Raw genomic sequence first — 20812 nt, forward strand, 5'->3', positions numbered from 1 at the left:
CTCCAGTTAAGGTTGTCAGTGATGACAGTGACATCACTAGTCACATCAGAATGGTAATACTGTGAATTTCACCCCACACTCACGGCAGTGCAGCTTAGAAAGCTTGCAGTAGAACTGTGGTAGAGACTAGATGTCACATTTTAAAATCCCCATAACACTGGGTGTCGCTAGATACTCGTCATAAGGGTAATCAGAAGAATTCAAATCCAGTTTGCAAACAGATGACTAGCACATGGAAAGTAATTCTTGTAAGACACAAAATTTTTGCTTTGTCCTCCTGATGATATATCCCTCTTCCTCCTATATAAGTCACATGGCCCTCTTCTGGTCAAACAGTTCTGTAATATATTCTTGTTACGTATCAGACATTAGTTACCACCTATATTTTCCTTATATACATTACAGCAGTCTAATACAATTAATAAAGTGTGAGACTTCATTACTACTGTACAAGTAAGGAGCATTAAATAAATCTCAAACTGAGAAGAGAGAGAGAGAGAGAGAGAGAGAGAGAGAGAGAGAGAGAGAGAGAGAGAGAAATTGCACAAATACTTACTCTTCCCTGCTTTTGTGCAAACTGCTGCTGCTATGAGTACCTACAACAAAGAGTTCAACAAACATTCAAATATTCCATTGATAAATAAAAATACAGTTTAAATTTAATACACACATACAGTTTTGGTGAGGAAGGAAATAAAATTACAGTTAAGCCTACTTGTGAAAAGAAACCAAATGTAAATTTCATAAAATTTTAATTTTCCAACATTACTCACATTAAAAAGTGATTACAGCTCAAAAATGCTATTACCATTAGTGACAGTTACATGTTTTTACAAATATACCAGTGCTCACAATATTGCATATTTTACCTTCACTAAAACACAACTTAAATCCAAAATTTTGATTGCTAACGGAAAAAAACCTTATGTACACACTAATCAGAGTGCAGAACCTGCAGCGAATGGGGCAAGATGAGTTAACATTGTCACTGATGCAACCAATTACATGCACCTGTATGCATGCAGCGCAGTCACTCTCTGTAGGAGTGTCAAGCTGCACCTTGAGTTTGCTACCTTACAATGGAAAAGCTAAACATGAATAATCAGAAGGCAAAATATGTTTTACTACTTTTAAACTCCTCATAAAGTCAAACATTCTGTCACTAGCATTTGCAGTAAATATATGATATGTGTGTTGTGTGTGCTACCTATTGCTGAAATGGTTGCTATAAAGTTTAACTAACCATATCACTCTACACTGTTTCCCATAATTCAATTTTATTCGTAATCCTATTGCATGTAGTGTGTGAGGAGCAACTTTATGGGGAGAGTTCTATCCTTCGCTATATTCAATGTAACTCTCACCTCAAGGGCATAAAAAAATAAACATATTAGGTAATCTATTGTTACTGACAATCCTTTGCAATCCTCATCACTTCTATCACACTATTTAACACTACGAAATATGAAACAAATAGACAACACTGCGTTGGCGAATTTAAGAAATTAACTTACATAATGAACGATCTCTTACGTTGTGTACAGGCACTATGATGAAGTATTACTGTTGTTATATATTTTTACAGGCTGCTGGGCTTCAGGTCACACTGAGTAAATAAACAACACAATACCACCGACAATTTTTTATTTCTTTCTGATGTACAGCTCTGCCATCAATTCCCCATGCACACAGAGTTACTTTCGTAGTAATTCATGCTGAATATAAAACTGTCTGACAAACTACGGTATAGCTATACAATACCAGTAAACACATACACACATAACCTTACTTCACAATGTACAGTTCCCCGTTTCATGAACTACGTTATTTTAATTTGTTCGCAAACAGCACAAAAGTAACTCTAATTTTTTCTAAAGTATTCTTTTAAACCGAATTACACGGAATATTTTTTTAACAACTATACTTGTAACTTAGGTTAACCCTGCTTTTGCATCACACATCATTCCACAGAAGAAATTGTTGTGAATTCAAAAAACCATATTTACCATTGTAAAAATTAGTATTGACGGCGTAAACAAATTTAATCACGCCTGTTTCCGACTTTCAGCAAAACACCGCCACCAACATGCCAGCTGGTGACGTGGGACTGAAGTTGTCAGCAGAGACTCGAGCGTTCAAAACAATGTGTTCTCGCTAATCTTAATTTTCAGGTAGGGCACTTGCAAAACAAAACATAATATATTTACAGCAACTACATATTTATTCTCGTTCTAAAAGTCCCAGGACAGCATGAATTGCTTCCAGTGAATAATGAGAAATCGTTACACGTTAGTTAATTGCTATCCTCGTCCTTCCGTACTGTCGCTCATATTGAATACCTACAAATATCGTCTGTCTTTTCCATATTTTCTTTATTTGCACGTGTTAAATTGGATGAATTGCGGTTTATATTGGAAGCAAACAAATATCGGCATGTGTCAGCCAGCAACCGGCCAACTGAACCAGTTCGTCGAATAAATTTGTCTTCTCCCGTTAAGTTCATCATCTCGTTTCGAAATTGAGTTATTAGGAAAAACAACCAGTTGTTGCACAGACGGCGATGGAGGATGTCGCTTTAAGCGTTCATAATCGGTCTCTCGGATTTCCCCGACCACATCCGTGCAAAAATAAACGTAGATTTGACAAAATATTTGTTTATTGTTGTTTTTTTTACTAACGTATTTAAGTTTAGGACTGAATTTTGGTAGCAGCGTTTCCCGCTAGCTGGCAAACTGATTCTGAAATTTGTCTTGTGAGCCGCTTTGTGGAAACCTCTAAGTAAGCGTTTCAGTCCTCTGATGTAACGCGCTACATCTCCTTGCCTCCTTGTGCCCACCAACATTCTTCATCAAACTGATTAGACAAGTTTTTGATTTTCTAGAATTTTCTGGGAATATATTGGAACTTGACTGCTGTATGCCTCCTCCTGTACCGATACTCTCCAAATTCTCAATTTTTCTATGCGCTTTTTGTTCACTTAAGGAAATTTATTGTATTCATTTTTGCTTATTTTGTAAATGATTCATGCATATTGATCGATGCGATCAATTCTTTTTGTTTGTCCGGGGAATGCATTAAGTATGTTGAGACTAGAAAACCCAGGTGCAGATACTGCAGTGTCTGTAGTGCCTGCAATCTCAACGAATTCAAAAATGGGTGTGAGACAAAAGAAATGCTGTAAGCCATCGAAGCTATTGAAACAACTACCGCACAAAGACGTGTGATATTAATTTTTGTCACTATTGTTCTAAATGCACCGTGTCCAAGCTTTCAGATGTACAATAATTTAACTAACTTTACATGGGCATTACAGAACAAAAGTAACTTTTCTTACGAGTAAAATCGTACCCCAGCTAGCACTCAAGCTTATTTCAAGGTGGATATTGAGTTTAGGTTCAGTTGAAAATTCAAGATTGAAAAATCAACCTGTTACACAGCTTATTTCAGGGTGGATATTGAGTTTAGGTTCAGTTGAAAATTCAAGATTGAAAAATCAACCTGTTCTTCAGTTTACATCAAGCTGTAAAAATTTTGCTTGAATTAAAATAATTTTCCCAAGCTTGAAATAAACTGTAATTTCCCTGGAAGGCTGTACAGCAGATGCGCGTGCAGCATAGCTTCCATAGATGTCCACGGGAAGGGCCACAAGCGTTTATAAGCCTTGCACTGACTCTGCTCGGTTTACGGCCATTTTACCTTTGTGACACGCGTTAATGATTATTGACTGTTGTGAAGTTTGTTTTATACTGGAAAATAGTTCGGTCAGTGTATGGCGTCTCGTGCCTTACTGCTACACCGAGTCTGAAGAGGATATATAGTGTATTACAGGTATGTTGGTGCATTTTTCTCTAGTGGTACGTTAATATTACAGATGTTAAATACTATTACGTAACATAAAGAAATATCATATTCTTTCACATAGAAAAATTGAGCCTGGATGAAAGTGAAATGGATTACCAGCTAAGAATACATATTACAAGTTGTTCAGCAAAAAGAGATCATTTTAAACTAGCTCTCTAGTACGTGGCACCAATAAATTAAAACTTAATGTTATTTTTAAAATCTCGCCTTTTTATATATATCGCCCTATTACATTTGTTTACTTGTAAGTACTCGCGTGTGTCACACCATGAATGAATAATCGTGAAGTGCGAAAAGTTTCTTTGTGAATACAAATAGTAATGACATGGTGAACGGGAAAAAGTACATCAAGAACCAGTCACTGCATAGGTGTCAGTCTTTTATATTTACGTAGCTTTGACTGCTCTTCAATTGCGGTAATATGAAATTTCTTCCTGTTAGTATGACACTCTTTCGCAAAGTAAACATACTTAAAAAATTCAAGTCAAAGAAGTGTTAAAGTTGGGGCAACAGTAAAAGCAGAGTTGCAGTCTGTTATTACGCCATCAGTCTTGAGAGATTTTGTTTAAGCTGTTAATTCTTTCTGTGGTGATGGACACAAAATTTCTTGTGACTCATGCTTGGCAAAAGTTAAGCATATTCATAATAAGTGTAACATTACTTTTCATATTTAGGTTGATCAGTTTCATCTTTTTACATTTGATATGTTTAGATGTGGCTAACATTTTCTTTTACCTGTTACAGGATCATTATACCAGCAGAAGTCAGCGAAATTTGATCCTGCTCTGGTCTGTGTGCTGGGGCCGGAGGGGCGTCAGAATAATTAAATTTTCAAATAAAACAATTTTAAACACTTTGAAAATAAAAAAAATTTAAACATAAATGTCTTGATAATTTTTTCACACTATTTCCATCCTGATATTTATTTAATTAATTAGGTTCAATAAATTCAGATTAATACTTATATAGCTTAAAACAAGCTGTAAATACCAGTCTGTATTCCACGTGTGTAGATACAGCTGGAGCCAAACTTGATAAGTCAAGCTTGAAATATAACTTGAACTCTGCCAACTTTGATGTTTGTTTCAAGCTTGAATCCAACTAACAGGCCTGAATATTCCAGCTTTGATCAAGCTTATATACTTAAACTTTACATCTGGAAACAAGTCTGAAACCAGCTTACTGTGCTATCTGGGATGGTTCACTCATTAAAATGTCATGGGAGTAGCAGCCCACATTGTAGCTCTTAATCTGCTAGTTTTTGTTTGCTAGGAAAAAGGAGGAGTAAGGGAGGTTATTGAACTCAATAGCTTCTGTTAGTCTTCGGCTAGGATTGTCCATTCGGATATTCAAATTGTTTGTGCTTGTCAGCCTAGAGTTTCAGTATTTCTGCTACGAAGTTACGAAAGGAAGGTTGTGTTTTGTTGTCCTACTGACAGCAACATCGTTGGAGATAAACTATTTGGTCAGTTCAGCAAGAACAAAAAAAAAAAGGTTCAAATGGCTCTGAGCACTATGGGACTCAACTGCTGTGGTCATAAGTCCCCTAGAACTTAGAACTACTTAAACCTAACTAACCTAAGGACATCACACACATCCATGCCCGAGGCAGGATTCGAACCTGCGACCGTAGCGGTCGTGCGGTTCCAGACTGTAGCGCCTTTAACCGCTTGGCCACTTCGGCCGGCTCAGCAAGAACAGGACCTTATCAGAATGCCCTAAGGTGAATTAGGGAAACTAAAAAAACATGATAGTCAGATGGTAATTTGAATTTTACTTCTCTCAAATGTATGTCCAGTGTCGTGCAAAGACTTTTTATTGTTTGTTTATTGGCCTGCAGATAACGTTCAAGCAGCATAAGATATCGTCCACAGTTAAATACATACAGTATGATACGTTGTATCTGTTTAATTACTCTTACATAATGGCATGATCACACATGTATGCAGGGCTAGACACTCCTCAACTAAATATATAGTACATAAATTTGGGTATATGTTAAATTTAGTTACACTGTTCTTAATTACTGTAGACGCATTTTCAAGAACAACTGGGACAGAAACTTTGTGATTAATTTAGTAGATGACTTACATTACTGTTTACAAATTCATCCACAGGATAGATCTTATTAATATCCCACTCATTAACATCCAACTGACTCATGCCGTTTGGTACTTTATTAATAAAAGATTTTCCTAAATTCAGCTTTTTCTTTTTCTTTTCAGTTTTGTTGGCCCAGTCCAGGGAATATTTCAAGAATTCCTCTCCCTGGGTCAATAAAAGTTTGTATGTGATCTTATATTGTGTTCATTCCAATCATCTTGGCATGGATTTTGGTGTGAAATATGTATAGACTCAGGCTAGTCAAAATTTTGCTTTCAATGGTATACATTTCGTAGGGAATGTTGGCTCTCAGACAATTTATGAAACTGACAACTAATTTTCTGTTAAAGAAATATTATTCTGGATCCAGTAGAATTATCTCAAACCACTATACCATAGTTTAGGTGTGTTTGGTAAAGGACATAGTAGAGATTAGATTAGATTTGATTAGTACTTGTTCCATAGATCATGAATACGGCTCTTCATAATGATGTGGAACATGTCAGGTTAATAAAAGGTGTCTATACAAGATATTGCATTACACAAAATGTTACATGACACTTAATATTTTTTAATTTTTGTGGGGATTCGGGAAATTACTCACTTACTACATCCAAAAATTCATCTAATGAGTAGAAGGAGTTGCCATTAAGAAATTTTTTAATTTCCTTTTAAACGCTGTATGGCTATCTGTTAGACTTTTGATGCTACTAGGCAAGTTACCAAAGGCTTTTGCGGCAGCATAATTTACCCCCTTCTGAGTCAAAGTTAGATTTAACCTTGAGTAGTGAAGATCATCCTTTCTCCTAGTGTTGTAGGCATGTACACTGCTATTACTTTTGAATTCGTTCGGATTGTTAATAACAAATTTCATAACTGAATATATATATTGTGAGGCTACAGTGAAGATCTCTAGCCCTTTAAATAAGTGTCTCCAGGATGATCTTGGATGAGCTCCAGCAATTATTCTGATTACATGCTTTTATGCAATGAACATACTTTTACTCAATTATGAGTTACCCCAGAATATGATGCCATACAAAAGCACAAAATGAAAATAGGCGTGGTAAATTAATTTACTCAAATGCATATCGCCAAAATTTTCAATGACCCTAATAGCATAAGTTGCTGAACTCAAACGTTTCAGCAGATCCTCAGTGTGTTTTTTCCAGTTCAACCCCTCGTCAATGCATAAACCTAGAAATTTTGAATATTCTACCTTAGCTACCGATTTCTGATCGAAGTCTATATTTATTAATTATGTAATTCCATTTACTGTATGGAACTGTATATACTGTGTTTTGTAAAAGTTTAATGAGGGGCCCATTTGCAGAGAACCACTTAATGATTTTCTGAAAAACATCATTTACAATTTCACCAGTTAATTCTTGTCTGTTGGGTATGATAGCTATACTTGTATCATCGACGAAAAGTACCAGCTTTGCATCTTCGTGAATATAGAATGGCAAGTCATTAATATATATTAAGAACAGCAGAGGACCCAAGACCGAATCTTGCGGCACCCCATTCTTGTTCCTCAGTTTGAGAAATCACCAGTTTTTTGCATATTATGTGAACTACTTATTTCAACTTTCTGCTCTCTTCCAGTTAGGTATGATTTAAACCATTTGAGCACTGTCCCATTCATACCACAGTACTTGAGCTTATCTAGAAGTATTCCATGATTTACACAACAAAAAGGAGTAGTTGTTTTGTGCTATGCAGGTTTCAACTTTCTAATGAGATATAACATACCGAATAGTTTGTCTTGTAAGTTACCTTTGTGAGTATTCCAGCTCGTTTTGGTGTCATTGTGTACACCAGTACCTTGACAGTCTTTGCCACGACAGTCATTACCTGCATCTTTTAGAGAGAACAGTTTTGCTGTTGTTTAATGTTAATCCATTTGCTTGAAAATACGAAGATACTTTCATCATCATTCATGTGGTCCTTAACATTTAAGTTATTACGGGAAGTGGTAAAAGTTATATATTCAGCATCCATGATGCTTTGAAAAGTAGCAAGCTAAGCAGCTCATTAACATAAACAATGATCAAAATTGGACCGAGCTCCAATCCCTGAGGTACTCCTCTAATGACATTTAGAAAGCCAAATTTTTTGTTTGAATCAGTTAAGACGATTTGTCTCTTATATGAAGTCTTCATGGGTGTCAGCCGAGTAGTATCGTCGTCTCGTAGCAACGTTTGGATGGAATGAGTCTCCATCATCTTCAATCGAAGTGTCGGGATATCGTTGCTGCTCTCATCTTTTACTTTCCGCTCTTTGCGGAAGTGTGAGGGGGAGTTTGTAGCCTTTCGGCTTTTACTCCCCTGTGTACGTGGGTGTATGATTTTTTCTGTACTTTTTTGGTGTCTGTGATATGTGATGACTGTTCTGTATGTGTCTGGTATTTTCCTGGGGTTGGCGATATGTTATATGGGCAAAGAGCAGGATTTGAGATTTGGTATTGGGATTTTCTCTTCGACGTAATCGTCGAAGATCGTCATGGGGCGACTGTGCTTGTCGCAGGACATGTCATACCGACCTAGGGAGAGGATGAGGGAGTTTCCCGATCTGGAAGAACCCTTATAGAAGGCCCTTGCCAGATCTTGGAAACGCTCTCTCAGGAGTGGGATTTCGGCTGCGGCGTGCGGATCGTCTGTGGGGAATCCAAGAGGTAAATGCAGTGACCTCCTGAGGGCACGGTTCTGCAGCCTCTGGAGTTTGTCCAGGTGCTGCTTTGCCGCGTATCCCCAGACAAGGCACACACATTCCATTACTGGCCGGATCAGGGCCTGGTATACATTTACTGCTACTGGGCAGGGAAGGGAGCTGGTTGAATTCAGGATAGGGTATAGGATGGACATTCTGGCTCAGACCTTCCTGTGGACCTCGTCTATGTGGGTTTTCCACATAAGACGAGAATCCAAGGTTACGCCAAGGCACTTGGCGGTTCTATGCCAGGGGAGTTGGGTTCCATTTAGGTAAAGGTAGAGGGGGGAGGACGTTGAGGAGGTTCGCGCCTTCCGAGCCTGCGAGTAATCAGCATTGCCTGCGTCTTTTCAGAGTTGATGTCGATGCGCCAGGGACGGACCCAGGTTTCTGTGTCGTCTAAAACCCTTTGTAGCATACGGATGACCAGGTCCTTGTTTGCATTTCTCGTGTAGAAGGCTGTGTCGTCCGCGTACTACGCGGTGTGCACCAGAGGGGCCGTTGGAGTGTCCGCAGTGTACAAACTGTACAAAAAGGGCCCAGGACCGATCCCTGTGGCACCCCAGCACGAATACGCCTTTTGGTGAAGGTGGCAGTTTCTACTTTGATGGAGGAAGTACTATTCGTGAGATAGCTTTTGATCAGCTGAACTATTCTCCCAGGAAACCCTTGTGTGCACAACTTGTAGAGTAGCCCTCTATGCCATACTGAATCAAAGCCTTTGGCTACGTCTAGTAGCACTATCCCGCAGTAGCCTCTGTGGCTGAAGCCCTCTGTGGCTGCTTCAACCATTCTCATGTCCGGCTGTGGGACAGAGTGGTTCTGCCGAAACCCGAATTGGAAATGCAGCAGAATTTGCTCTCTGATAATATGTTCTTGTATGGGTCTTAGCAGGAGGCGCTCATAGATCTTGCTGAGAGTTGGCAAGAGGCTAATCGGCCTGTAGTGCTGCGGGAATAGAGAGTCTTTCCCTGGTTTGTGTATCGCGACCGCTTCCGCATGTTTCTAGCAAGCTGGGAACTCGCGGGAACGAGTAATCCCGTTGAGAACGTTCGCGAGGTGTGCGATCGCTGTGGGTGGGAGTTTTTTGACTAACTGGTTTGTGACACTATCGTGCCCTGGCGCCTTTTTGTAGGGAGGGACCTGATTACTCTTGCCACCTCCTCGGGGGCAAAAAGTATGGGTTCGTCCCCTGGGTTATCCTCAGCATTGAGGAAGACAGCCAGTTGACGACTACTTCTTCATGCTCTTCATCCTGGGGTTCTGCCGCTTGAAACTGCTTCTCGAAGGAGTCGGCGAGGGCGTTGGCCTTCCCAGCATGGCTGTAGACCAGTCCCCGCTCACCGTGCAGTGGCGGCATCCTAGCGCGTCTTTTTGTGAACTGTTTGGTTGCTTGCCATAGTGTATGATCGTCTACTTTGAGAGCTGTGAGGCGGTTTTGCCATTGCTGGTTTCTGTGCTCATTGAGCGCTACCTTCAGTTCTCTCTGTAGACGATTGAGCAGCCTCCTGGAGGCCTGATTTCTGGTGATCTTCCACTCTTTTGCCACTCTGTCCTTATGTCGGATTTGAGCTAGCAAGTGTTCCGGGAGCTGTATTTGCGGTGGAGGGCCATCCCTTTGTGGAGGGGTGGCCTCTTCCGCAGCCTGCAAGATGGTGCCTGTCTAGTAGCGCTTGTTCTACCATTTCGGCAGTAGGTGGCGGAGTGCGAGCGATATCAGAGGCGACAGTTTCTTGGTATTGCTCCCAGTCTGTGCGTTTGCAAGACGTCTGGTACCGTGGGAGTGCTACCCATTCTCCCACATCGACTTCTAGAATCACTGGGTTGTGGTCGGAGGACATTCTGTTGATTGTCCTTGCAGCTACAAATCCTGCGACCCTCCTAGTGAGAGCTATGTCTAACACATCGGGCCTGATTCCGTTTTTCGGAAAATGTGTGGGCTCGACTGGACCCCATGTTTCGAAGTGGAAGGTGCGCGCTAGTTGTTGCAGTTTGGCGCCTGCTCTGGAGGTTAGTCTAGATTTCTAATCAGGGTGTTTGGCATTGAAGTCTCCCCCTATTACGAGATTGCTTTCAATTTGGCCTAGAGCAGCTATGTCTCCCTCATCTATCTGGTAATGTGGGGGTCGGTAGACTGCAACAGTTGTTAGGGGTCCGGTGGCAGTGGTTACTTCCACCGCCACTGCTTCGATTTTATTGGTAGCTGGTAAGAATACCTGGTGGTGGTGGATCCCTCTTTTTATGTATATGGCCACTCCTCCGCCTTGGATTGGCCTGTCTTTGCAATAGCTAACATAGTTGGGGACTGTCGCTTTTATTCCCGGTTTTAGGTGGGTTTCCCCCATCATACATATGTCGATGGAGAACTCCTTCATGAGTTCTCTGAACTCGACCTCTTGATTATCAATGCCGTCTGCATTAAAGACGCACATTGTCAGGCCTTGGATGTTTGGTCGTCTATTCATGATGGGGTTTTGATACTACTGAGGAAGTCGCAGAGGGGAACGACTGCTGGACTGCTACCTGAAGGGCAACGAGGATCTGTGTGTTCTGCTTCTGGGCTTCCCTGAATTCCTTCATAATTTCCATGATGAGGTTCAAGGTCTGCACCATTACGCCTAACAACTGATCCATGGGGGGGGGGGGGGAGTGTGTGTGCGGTTCCCTAGGGCTTTCTCTGTCATGGTGGACCTGGTCGTTGTTGCTGTGTATTTTCTGGTGTTGATCTTGTGATAGTGTCTGGTGTTGTGGTGGTTGGGCAATGCTTTCATGGTTCCTCGGGGGACAAACCACTTCCGCATATGTTGCCCTTGGTGTGTCCGGCCTTGGTTTTACCCAGGCCTTGTCTGTGTGTGTTGTCATGTTTTGGTTTCTTGTGTGTCTGGATGGGTTCGTGGGGTTTTCTTTTCGTGTGTGGGGGGCGGCCTTTGCGCCCTTTGCCTGCTGTGTGTGTCTTTTATGTACCTCACAACCTTGGTAACCCGCTGTGTGGTTTTTGCCACACAGTGCACACCTTACTTGCGGGTCCGTGTGTTTTATGTTGCAAGTTCTTGTGTCATGGGCCTCGGCGTATTTTCTGCACCTCACTGCCATGGAGCAGTGTGCTGCAATGTGGTTGAGGCCCTGACATCTGAAGCACTGCACCGTCTTGTTTTTGCGCCGCGGTGGTTCAGTGGTCACAGGGACAGCCAGGATCATCTTAATTTCCCTTTTGTTTTGTGGGACATCTGGCAGTGTAACCTGATACAGGGGCCATTTGCTCCCTATGTTTCCCATCTGTTGGACCGCCTTGACGACGTACCCCTGGGCAGTCAGGTCTGTTTTGATCGCCTGGGGGGCCACTCGTCTCGGTAGGTCTCTGATGACAATGTTCTTGTTTCATGTCTTTGTTGTGGGGAATGTGTAGTGGGGGTATGTTTTTGTTGGTAACAAGTGTTTTGATTGTGGTGTAGTGCTCAAGTGTGCGTACTGTTATTTTGATTTTATCACCACCAGCAGGTTTTGCCTGGAAATTTCCTCCCCCGATTGCTGTTTTTAACATCTCGAAGAGTTCCTCATAATTATGAGTAAACTCTGCGACAATCGGAGGGAGGTGGTGGGTGACCTGATTTTGTGTTTGTGTTGTTGTGTCATGTGGTATCTCTGGCTCATTGGCCACCGCCTGAAACCTGTTCGGGGTGGGTTCCACTCCCTGAGCAGCCGGAAGCCTCAGCTGGCGAAAGGTTTTCTTCGCCAGGCCGAAACCGTCTGGGTCTTGCCCAGTTCCGTGGTTCCCTTCCAGTACGGTTGTTTCCTGGTCCCCTCCCAGGGCGACGACAGGTGGTGCCGGGGGCGCAGGTTCCTCACAGGGTGATGGAGTGGTTGGGGTGGGGGCGTTGGAGTGCTTTTTCCCCTTGGAGTGCTTCTCCTTCCTGTCCTTCCTTGCATGTCATTGTTTGGATGAGGTGGACTTAAGTGGGGGAGATTTGAGGAACTGAGATCGGGCAGGGGGTTGGGTAGCAGCTGCGGGTTTGGGAAGGATTTTGGTCGGTTGACTGGACTTCTGCTTGTCATTTAGTTTGAGGATGTGATCGGCGAGGCGGTTACAGCCGTTGGCAAGCAGGAACGGCCTGAAGAGAGGGGAGGGAATGGGGAGGATCGCAAATACTGACAATGTATTTGTTTGTTTGTGTATTGAGTTTATTTGCCATGTCGGAAGCGGAAAGGGGGCTTGCTGCCAGGTTATTGTCAGTTGCAATTTTCGTTGCGTTTTCCGGTTGCATTGCTGACCCTAATATAACGATGGCAGACGCGGAATTCTGGACGGGGGCGGTGGAAAACCTTTCTGTGGTTCTGCGGCCTGCTTCCAGGTCCTGGCCTACTTTTTCCCTGTTCTTGAGGGGGGAGAGACTAACTCTGCGGTAGCTGAAGTGCTCGAAACGGCCGGCCGCGCGGACCGCGGCAACAAGGATACGCGCCTCGTGTCGTCGGCGGAAAGAGACCGCCGCGACCCCAAGGCACCACCCAAGCTCGGCATACCACAACGACGAGAAGACACGACAATTCTGCCAGGCGACGCCACGCAAAAATTTCCCAAGTGCCGTTCCTGCTGAGACCTCGGCGCAAGTGCCCGTCAGTGTTTTAATAAAAACAGAGCCAGAGAACACTTCTGTTTGTACTCCCACGCAAGCGGGGGCCTATGGCTGACAGTGCACTAGCTAGAGGAGCGATGCTCTACCCTTGACTGCCACTCAGCGAGTGTGGGATACTCACTCACTCACTCACACACTACACAGACGGGCCTGCCTTGGCCCGAGGTAGCGCAGTTTAAGCTGTTTGAGCTGTTCCTCCTGAAGTCCTCTCTGTTTGGAATGTTTTTCTTCGCTTGTTGGTCTGGCCTCTGGTTTCTGTGGATGCAGGAGCTTATCTGCCGGCTGATTCCGGCGGCTTCTTGTTCTTCTTCTTCTTACTGCTTCCTGGCTGCCTGAATTCTATTTTCTTCAGGCGGGAGTAGTCCACTGGCGGCGTCTGTGTCCGGATGTACTTGACTGCTTCCTCAGTCATGTATTTCCAGTCCTCGTCCGTGAAGATCGGGTGCTTGTTTATGAGCTCCAGATCTCCACGCCTGACGAGTTCCCTCCCGAGCAGCTTCTGGTTCAAGGGTTCGCACCCCCAGTGGAAAGGATAAGGTTTGTGAGGAAGGGGAGGGATGTTATCTACCGTGAAAGGGTAAGGATGATCATGATGGGGGTAGCTACCGTCTCGCAGGGAATCGGCGATCTTGGTGGGCATCTCCCTCACACAGTTCTTGTTGGGGAGGGGGAGGCACTCGAACGGCTCGTCTTCTTCTTCTCCCTCGGTCTCCATCGGCACTTCCAGTGTAGTCTGCGTTTCCGCAGAGGCAGGAGTGACGACTGCTTCCGAGACCGTCTCCTTGTTGTCGGTGGCTTTCCCCGACTGTATGACCACCTCCCTAGCAACCTGCGTTGCCGCGTCGGCCAGGGAGGCGGTCGTTTGTGTTGCCGCGTCTACCCCCGTACGGGTGGGGTCGGTGCCACGTCCGTCTTCGTGCAGAACGCGAGGTACAAGATGACCCTTAATTGAGTCACCTCCTGGCGCGTCTCTTCGAGTTCCGCTCTCAGGGCCGCTCTCTCCTCCGCCATGGCGGATTTGTGCGCGGTGATTGCATCCTCGTTGGCTTCCCGCAGTGCTTGGCGGAAGGCGTCCACGTCGTCTTGGTGGCGCAGCCCGCTTCCCCTACTGAGGCAGGGGGGCGGGGTGACCACCATTTCTTCTTCTTGGGCCACCTCTTCGTGTGTGGTGGCCGACTTCCGCTGCTTCCACGTCTTCAGGTAACTGCAGCTGCGCGCGTTTGCGGCGTGCGAGCCACCCCAGTTTACGCACAGCGCTGCAGTACCCCTTGATTTGGTGCAGTTGCGTGTGTCGTGCGGTTTCCCGCACTTAACACACGCAACGACACCGTCGCATTCTTTGGCTGTGTGTCCAAGCTTTTGACACTTATAGCACTGTAATTGTGCCACAGGCTTCCGCTTCTTCTTCTTGTTGCCGCAACCGTTGCTCCCTACTGCGTCTATCAGGAGCTCCACAGCAGCAGCAATCTTGCCTCTTCCTCCATTCCTACTTCTCAGCATGGCGTTGGGCTAGTGGCGTAGGCGTGCGCTAGCGACGGTAACGATGTGAGCCGCAGCGAGTCGAGCAGCGGAGTGCGCGCCGCGTCCGTACGTGGCCAGTGTGGGATATCGCTGCTGCTTTCATCTGTTACTTTCCCCTCTTTGGGGAAGTGTGAGGGGGAGTTTGTAGCCTTTCGGCTTTTACTCCCCTGTGTACATGTGTGTGTGATTTTTCTATAGTTTTTTGGTGTCTGTGATATGTGATGATTGTTGTGAATGTGTCTGGTACTTGCCTGAGGTAGGCGAGACGATTGGTGTTGTATGGGAAGGAACTGGATTAGGGATTGGGTATTGGGATTTTCTCTTCGACTTAATCGTCGAAGATCGTCATAGGGCGCTTGTGCTTATCGCGGGACATGTCATACCGACCTAGGGAGTGAATGAGTGCATTTCCGGATCTGGAAGACCCTTCATAGAAGGCCCTTGCCAGATGCTGGAAACGCTCTCTCAGGAGTGAGATTTCGGCTGCGGCATGCAGGTCGTCTGTGGGGAATCCAAGAGGTAGATGCAGTGCGCTTCTGAGGGCGCGGTTCTGCAGTCTCTGGAGTTTGTCCAGGTGCTGCTTTGCCGCGTATCCCCAGACAGGGCACGCATACTCCATTACCGGCTGGATCAGGGCCTGGTATACATTTACTGCTACTGGGCAGGGAAGGGAGCTGGTTGTTTTCAGGATAGGGTATAGGATGGACATTCTGGCTCAGACCTTCCTGTGGACCTCGTCTATGTGGGGTTTCCACGTAAGACGAGAGTCCATGCTTACGCCAAGGTACTTGGCGGTTCTGCGCCAGGGGAGTTGGGTTCCATTTAGGTAAAGGTGGAGGGGGGACGTTGAGGACGTTCGCGCCTTCCAAGCCTGCGGGTAATCAACATTGCCTGCGTCTTCTCAGAGTTGATGGTGATGCGCCAGCGACGAGCCCAGGTTTCTGTGTCGTCTAAAACGCTTTGTAGCCTATGGATGACCAGGTCCTCGTTCGCATTTCTCGTATAGAAGGCTGTGTCGTCCGTGTACTGCGCGGTGTGCACCAGGGGGGCCGTTGGAGTGTCCGCAGTGTACAACCTGTACAATACGGGCCCCAGAACCGATCCCTGTGGCACCCTGGCACGAATACGCCTTCTGGTGGAGGTGGCAGTTTCTACTTTGACAGAGAAAGTCCTATTCGTGAGGTAGCTCTTGATCAGCTGAACTATGCTCCCAGGAAACCCTTGTGTGTACAACTTGTAGAATAGCCCTCTATGCCATACTGAATCAAAGGCTTTGGCTACGTCTAGTAGCACTATCCCGCAGTAGCCTCTGTGGTTGAAGCCCTCTGTGGCTGCTTCAACCATTCCAATGATCTGTTGTGGGGCAGAGTGGTTCTGCTGGAATCCAAATTGGAAATCCGGCAGAATTTGCTCTCTGGTAATATGTTCTTGTATGGGTCTTAGCAGGAGGCGCTCATAGATCTTGCTGAGAGTTGGCAAGAGGCTAATCGGCCTGTAGTGCTGCGGGAATAGAGGGTCTTTCCCTGGTTTGTGTATCGTGACCACTTCCGCATGTTTCTAGCAAGCTGGGAACTCGCGGGAACGAGTAATTTCGTTGAGGACGTTCGCGAGGTGTGTGATCGCTGTGGGTGGGACTAACTGGTTTGTGACACTATCGTGCCCTGGCGCCTTTTTTCTAGGGAGGGACCTGATTACTCTTGCCACCTCCTCAGGGGCAAGAAGTATGGGTTCGTCCTCTGGGCCCTCCTCAGCATTGAGGAAGACAGCCAGTTGACGACTGACTACCTCTTCATGCTCTTCATCCTGGGGTTCTGCCGTTTGAAACTGCTTCTCGAAGGAGTCGGCGAGGGCGTTGGTTCTCCCAGCATGGCTGTTGACCAGACCCCGCTCGCCGTGCAGTGGCGGCATCCTAGCGCGTCCTTTTGTGAATTGTTTGGTTGCTTGCCATAGTGTATGATCGTCTACTTTGAGAGCTGTGAGGCGGTTTTGCCATTGCTGGTTTCTGTGCTCATTGAGCGCTACCTTCAGTTCTCTCTGTAGACGATTGAGCAGCCTCCTGGAGGCCTGATTTCTGGTGATCTTCCACTCTTTTGCCACTCTGTTCTTGTGTCGGATTTGAGCTAGTAAGTGTTCCGGGAGCTGTATTTGCGGTGGAGGACCATCCCTTTGTGGAAGGGTGGCCTCTTCCGCTGCCTGCAAGATGGTGCCTGTCAAGTCTAGTAGCGCTTGTTCTACCGTTTCGGCAGTAGGTGGCGGAGTGCGAGCGATATCTGAGGCGACAGTTTCTTGGTATTGCTCCCAGTCTGTACGTTTGTAAGACGTCTGGTACCGTGGGAGTGCTACCCATTGTCCCACATCGACTTCTAGAATCAATGGGTTGAGGTCGGAGGACATTCTGTTGATTGTCCTTGCGGCCACAAATCCTGCGATCCTCCTAGTGAGAGCTATGTCTAATACATTGGGCCTGCTTCCGTTTTTCGGAAAATGTGTGTGCTCGACTGGACCCCATGTTTCGAAGTGGTGGGTGCGCGCTAGTTGTTGCAGTTTGGCGCCTCCTCTGGAGGTTACTTTAGAATTCCAGTCAGGGTGTTTGGCATTGAAGTCTCCCCCTATTACGAGATTGCTTTCAATTTGGCCTAGAGCAGCTATGTCTCCCTCATCTATCTGGTCATGTGGGGGTCGGTAGACTGCAACAATTGTTAGGGGTCCGGTGGCAGTGGTTACTTCCACCGCCACTGCTTCGATTTTATTGGTAGCTGGTAAGAATACCTGGTGGTGGTGGATCCCTCTTTTTATGTATATGGCCACTCCTCCGCCTTGGATTGGCCTGTCTTTGCGATAGCTAACATAGTTGGGGACTGTCGCTTTTATTCCCGGTTTTAGGTGGGTTTCCCCCATCATGCATATGTCGATGGAGAACTCCTTCATGAGTTCTCTGAACTCGAACTCTTGATTAACAATGCCATCTGCATTAAAGACGCACATTGTCAGGCCTTGGATGTTTGGTCGTCTATTCATGATGGGGTTTTGATACTACTGAGGAAGTCGCAGAGGGGAGCGACTGCTGGACTGTTGCCTGAAGGGCAACGAGGATCTGTGTGTTCTACTTCTGGACTTCCCTGAATTCCTTCATAATTTCCATGACGAGGTTCATGGGCTGCACCATTACGCCTAACAACTGATCCATGGGTGGGGGGGGGGGGAGTGTGTGTGGGGTTCCCTAGGGCTTTCTCTGTCATGGTGGACCTGGTCGTTGTTGCTGTGTATTTTCTGGAGTTGATCTTGTGATAGTGTCTGGTGTTGTGGTGGTTGGGCAATGCTTTCATGGCTCCTCGGGGGACAAACCACTTCCGCATATGTTGCCCTTGGTGTGTCCGGCCTTGGTTTTACCCAGGCGTTGTCTGTGTGTGTTGTCATGTTTTGGTTTCTTGTGTGTCTGGATGAGTTCGTGGGGTTTTCTTTTCGTGTGTGGGGGGCGGCCTTTGCGCCCTTTGCCTGCTGTGTGTGTCTTTTATGTACCTCACAACCTTGGTAACCCGCTGTGTGGTTTTTGCCACACAGCACACACCTTACTTGCGGGTCCATGTGTTTTATGTTGCAAGTTCTTGTGTCATGGGCATCGGCGTATTTTCTGCACCTCACTGCCATGGAGCAGTGTGCTGCAATGTGGTTGAGGCCCTGACATCTGAAGCACTGCACCGTCTTTTTTTTGCGGCGCAGTGGTTCAGTAGTCACAGGGACAGCCAGGATCATCTTAATGTCCCTTTTGTTTTGTGGGACGTCTGGCAGTGTGACCTGATACAGGGGCCATTTGCTCCCTATGTTTCCCATCTGTTGGACCGCCTTGACGACGTACCCCTGGGCAGTCAGGTCTGTTTTGATCGCCTGGGGGGCCACTCGTCTCGTTAGGTCTCTAATGACAATGTTTTTGTTACGTGTTTTTGTTGTGGGGAAAGTGTAGTGGGGTATGTTTTTGCTGTTGAGAAGTGTTTTGGTTGTGGTGTAGTGGTCGAGTGTGAGTAATGTTATTTTTATTTTGTCACCACCAGCAGATTTTGCCTGGAAATTGCTTCCCCCGTTTGCTGTTTTTAACATTTCGAAGAGTTCCTCGTAATTCTGAGTGAACTCCGCGACGATCGGAGGGAGATGGTGGGTGACCTGATTTTGTGTTTGTGTTGTCGTGTCTTGTGGTATCTCTGGCTCATCGGCCACCGCCTGGAACCTGTTCGGGGTGGGTTCCACTCCCCGGGCCGGCCAGAGCCTCGGCTGGCGAAAGGTTTTCCTCGCCAGCACGAAACCATCCGAATCCTGCCCGGTTACGCGGTTCCCTTCCAGTGTCAGTGTTTCCTGGTTCCCTCCTAGGACGACGACAAGTGCTGTCGGGGGCGCAGGCTCCTCAGAGGGTGTGGAAGTGGTTGGGGTTGGGGTGGTGGAGTGCTTTTCCCCCTTGGAGTGCTTCTTCTTCCTGTCCTTCCTTACACGCCGTTGCTTGGAGGAGGTGGACTAGAGTGGGGGGGATTTGAGGAACTGGGATCGTGTAGGGGGTTGGGTGGCAGTTGCGGGTTTGGGAAGGGTTTTAGTCGGTTGACTGGACTTCTGCTTGCCATTTAGGTTGAGGATATGTTCAGCAAGGCGGTTACAGCCGTTGGCAAGCAGGAGAGGGCTGAGGAGAGGGGAGGGAGGCGTGGGATCGCAAATACTGACGATGTATTTGTTTGTTTGTGTATTTTTGCCATGTCGGTAGCGGAAAGGGGGCTTGCTGCCAGGTTATTGTCAGTTGCAACTTTTGTTGACACTGTTGGGTTTTCCGGTTGCATTGCTGACCCTACTATCACGATGGCAGACGCGGACTTTTGGACGGGGGCGGCGGAAAACCTTTCTGTGGTTCCGCGGCCCTCTTCCAGGTCCTGGCCTACTTTTTCCCTGTTCTTGGGGGGGGGGGGGGCAGAGACTGACTCTGCGGCAGCTGAAGTACGTGAGACGGCCTGCCGCGCGGCCCGCGGCTACAAGGATTCGCGCCTTGTGTCGTCGGCGGAGAGAGACTGCCGCGACCCCAAGGCGCCACCCAAGCTCGACATACCGCAACGACGAGAAGACATGACAATTCTGCCAGGCGACGCCATGCAAAAATTTCCCAAGTGCCGTTCCTGCTGAGACCTCAGCGCAAGTGTCCGTCAGTGTTTTAATAAAAACATAGACGGAGAACACTTCTGTTTTTACTCCCGTGCAAGCGGGGACCTATGGTTGACAGTAAGCGAGTAAGAGGAGCGATGCTCAACCCTTGACTGCCACGCAGCGAGTAGTGGGATATCGTCGGACGCGGGCTTATATCTATGCTGGACCGCTCTGCGCTTCCCGCGGCCGGCCAATCACGGGCCCGCGGAATCGCCCGATGTGCCTGGATCAGCCGGTGGTGGGGTGGACACGCGCACGGGTTTTGAGTCCCAGCGTCCGTCTCTGTCTGCTCCGTCCGTGGCCCTTGGTGGAACGGAACGTTCTTCTCTTATTTTCCTGATTGCATGCTGCCAGACTGTGCTGAAATGGTTGATTGGGTTGTCGTGTAACCATATTTCTATGGACTCTTTGATTAGTGAGTCCCACAATCCGTTTGTACTCACTTTGTATTGCACCTGATTTAAGACGTGATCGTTCTCAACACATTCATTTAATTGCTTTTTGTTCATCACCTTAGTGATTTTAAATAGCATTGGTACTATAGTCTGATTCAGACTAGATTTCAATGGAATGAGACATTACGCCACATCACATCGATGTCAGGAAGTATTCATACTAGATGTAACACCGTAACATGTCAATTCACTTCACCAGTATCAAACGGAGAAAGTGAGGTTATGAGACACTAACTGTGACACAAAAAGTAGGAGTATATTACAGAACTGAGAAACTAACAATGACAAAGTTTATTAATGACCAACTCATACTTCATAATGGATATTACAGCCAGTTCGTTGACATGACCCATT

At 46.1% G+C, this 20812-nt stretch overlaps 1 protein-coding gene across 1 annotated transcript in view; it reads right to left on the reverse strand.

Moving 5' to 3' along the window:
* Positions 1 to 2158, reverse strand: part of LOC126162673 (coatomer subunit delta) — a 116073-nt gene extending 113915 nt beyond the window's left edge. Inside the window, exons 1-2 of the mRNA XM_049919322.1 lie at positions 2007 to 2158; positions 557 to 596 (exon numbers count right to left, since the gene is read on the reverse strand). Coding sequence (XP_049775279.1) covers positions 557 to 596; positions 2007 to 2009 — 43 coding nt within the window. The 5' untranslated portion in view covers positions 2010 to 2158. The remainder of the gene's footprint in view (positions 1 to 556; positions 597 to 2006) is intronic.
* Positions 2159 to 20812: the final 18654 nt, after the last annotated feature.

Source organism: Schistocerca cancellata, chromosome 2, assembly GCF_023864275.1.
Source record: "Schistocerca cancellata isolate TAMUIC-IGC-003103 chromosome 2, iqSchCanc2.1, whole genome shotgun sequence".
NCBI classification, from domain to species: domain Eukaryota; kingdom Metazoa; phylum Arthropoda; class Insecta; order Orthoptera; family Acrididae; genus Schistocerca; species Schistocerca cancellata.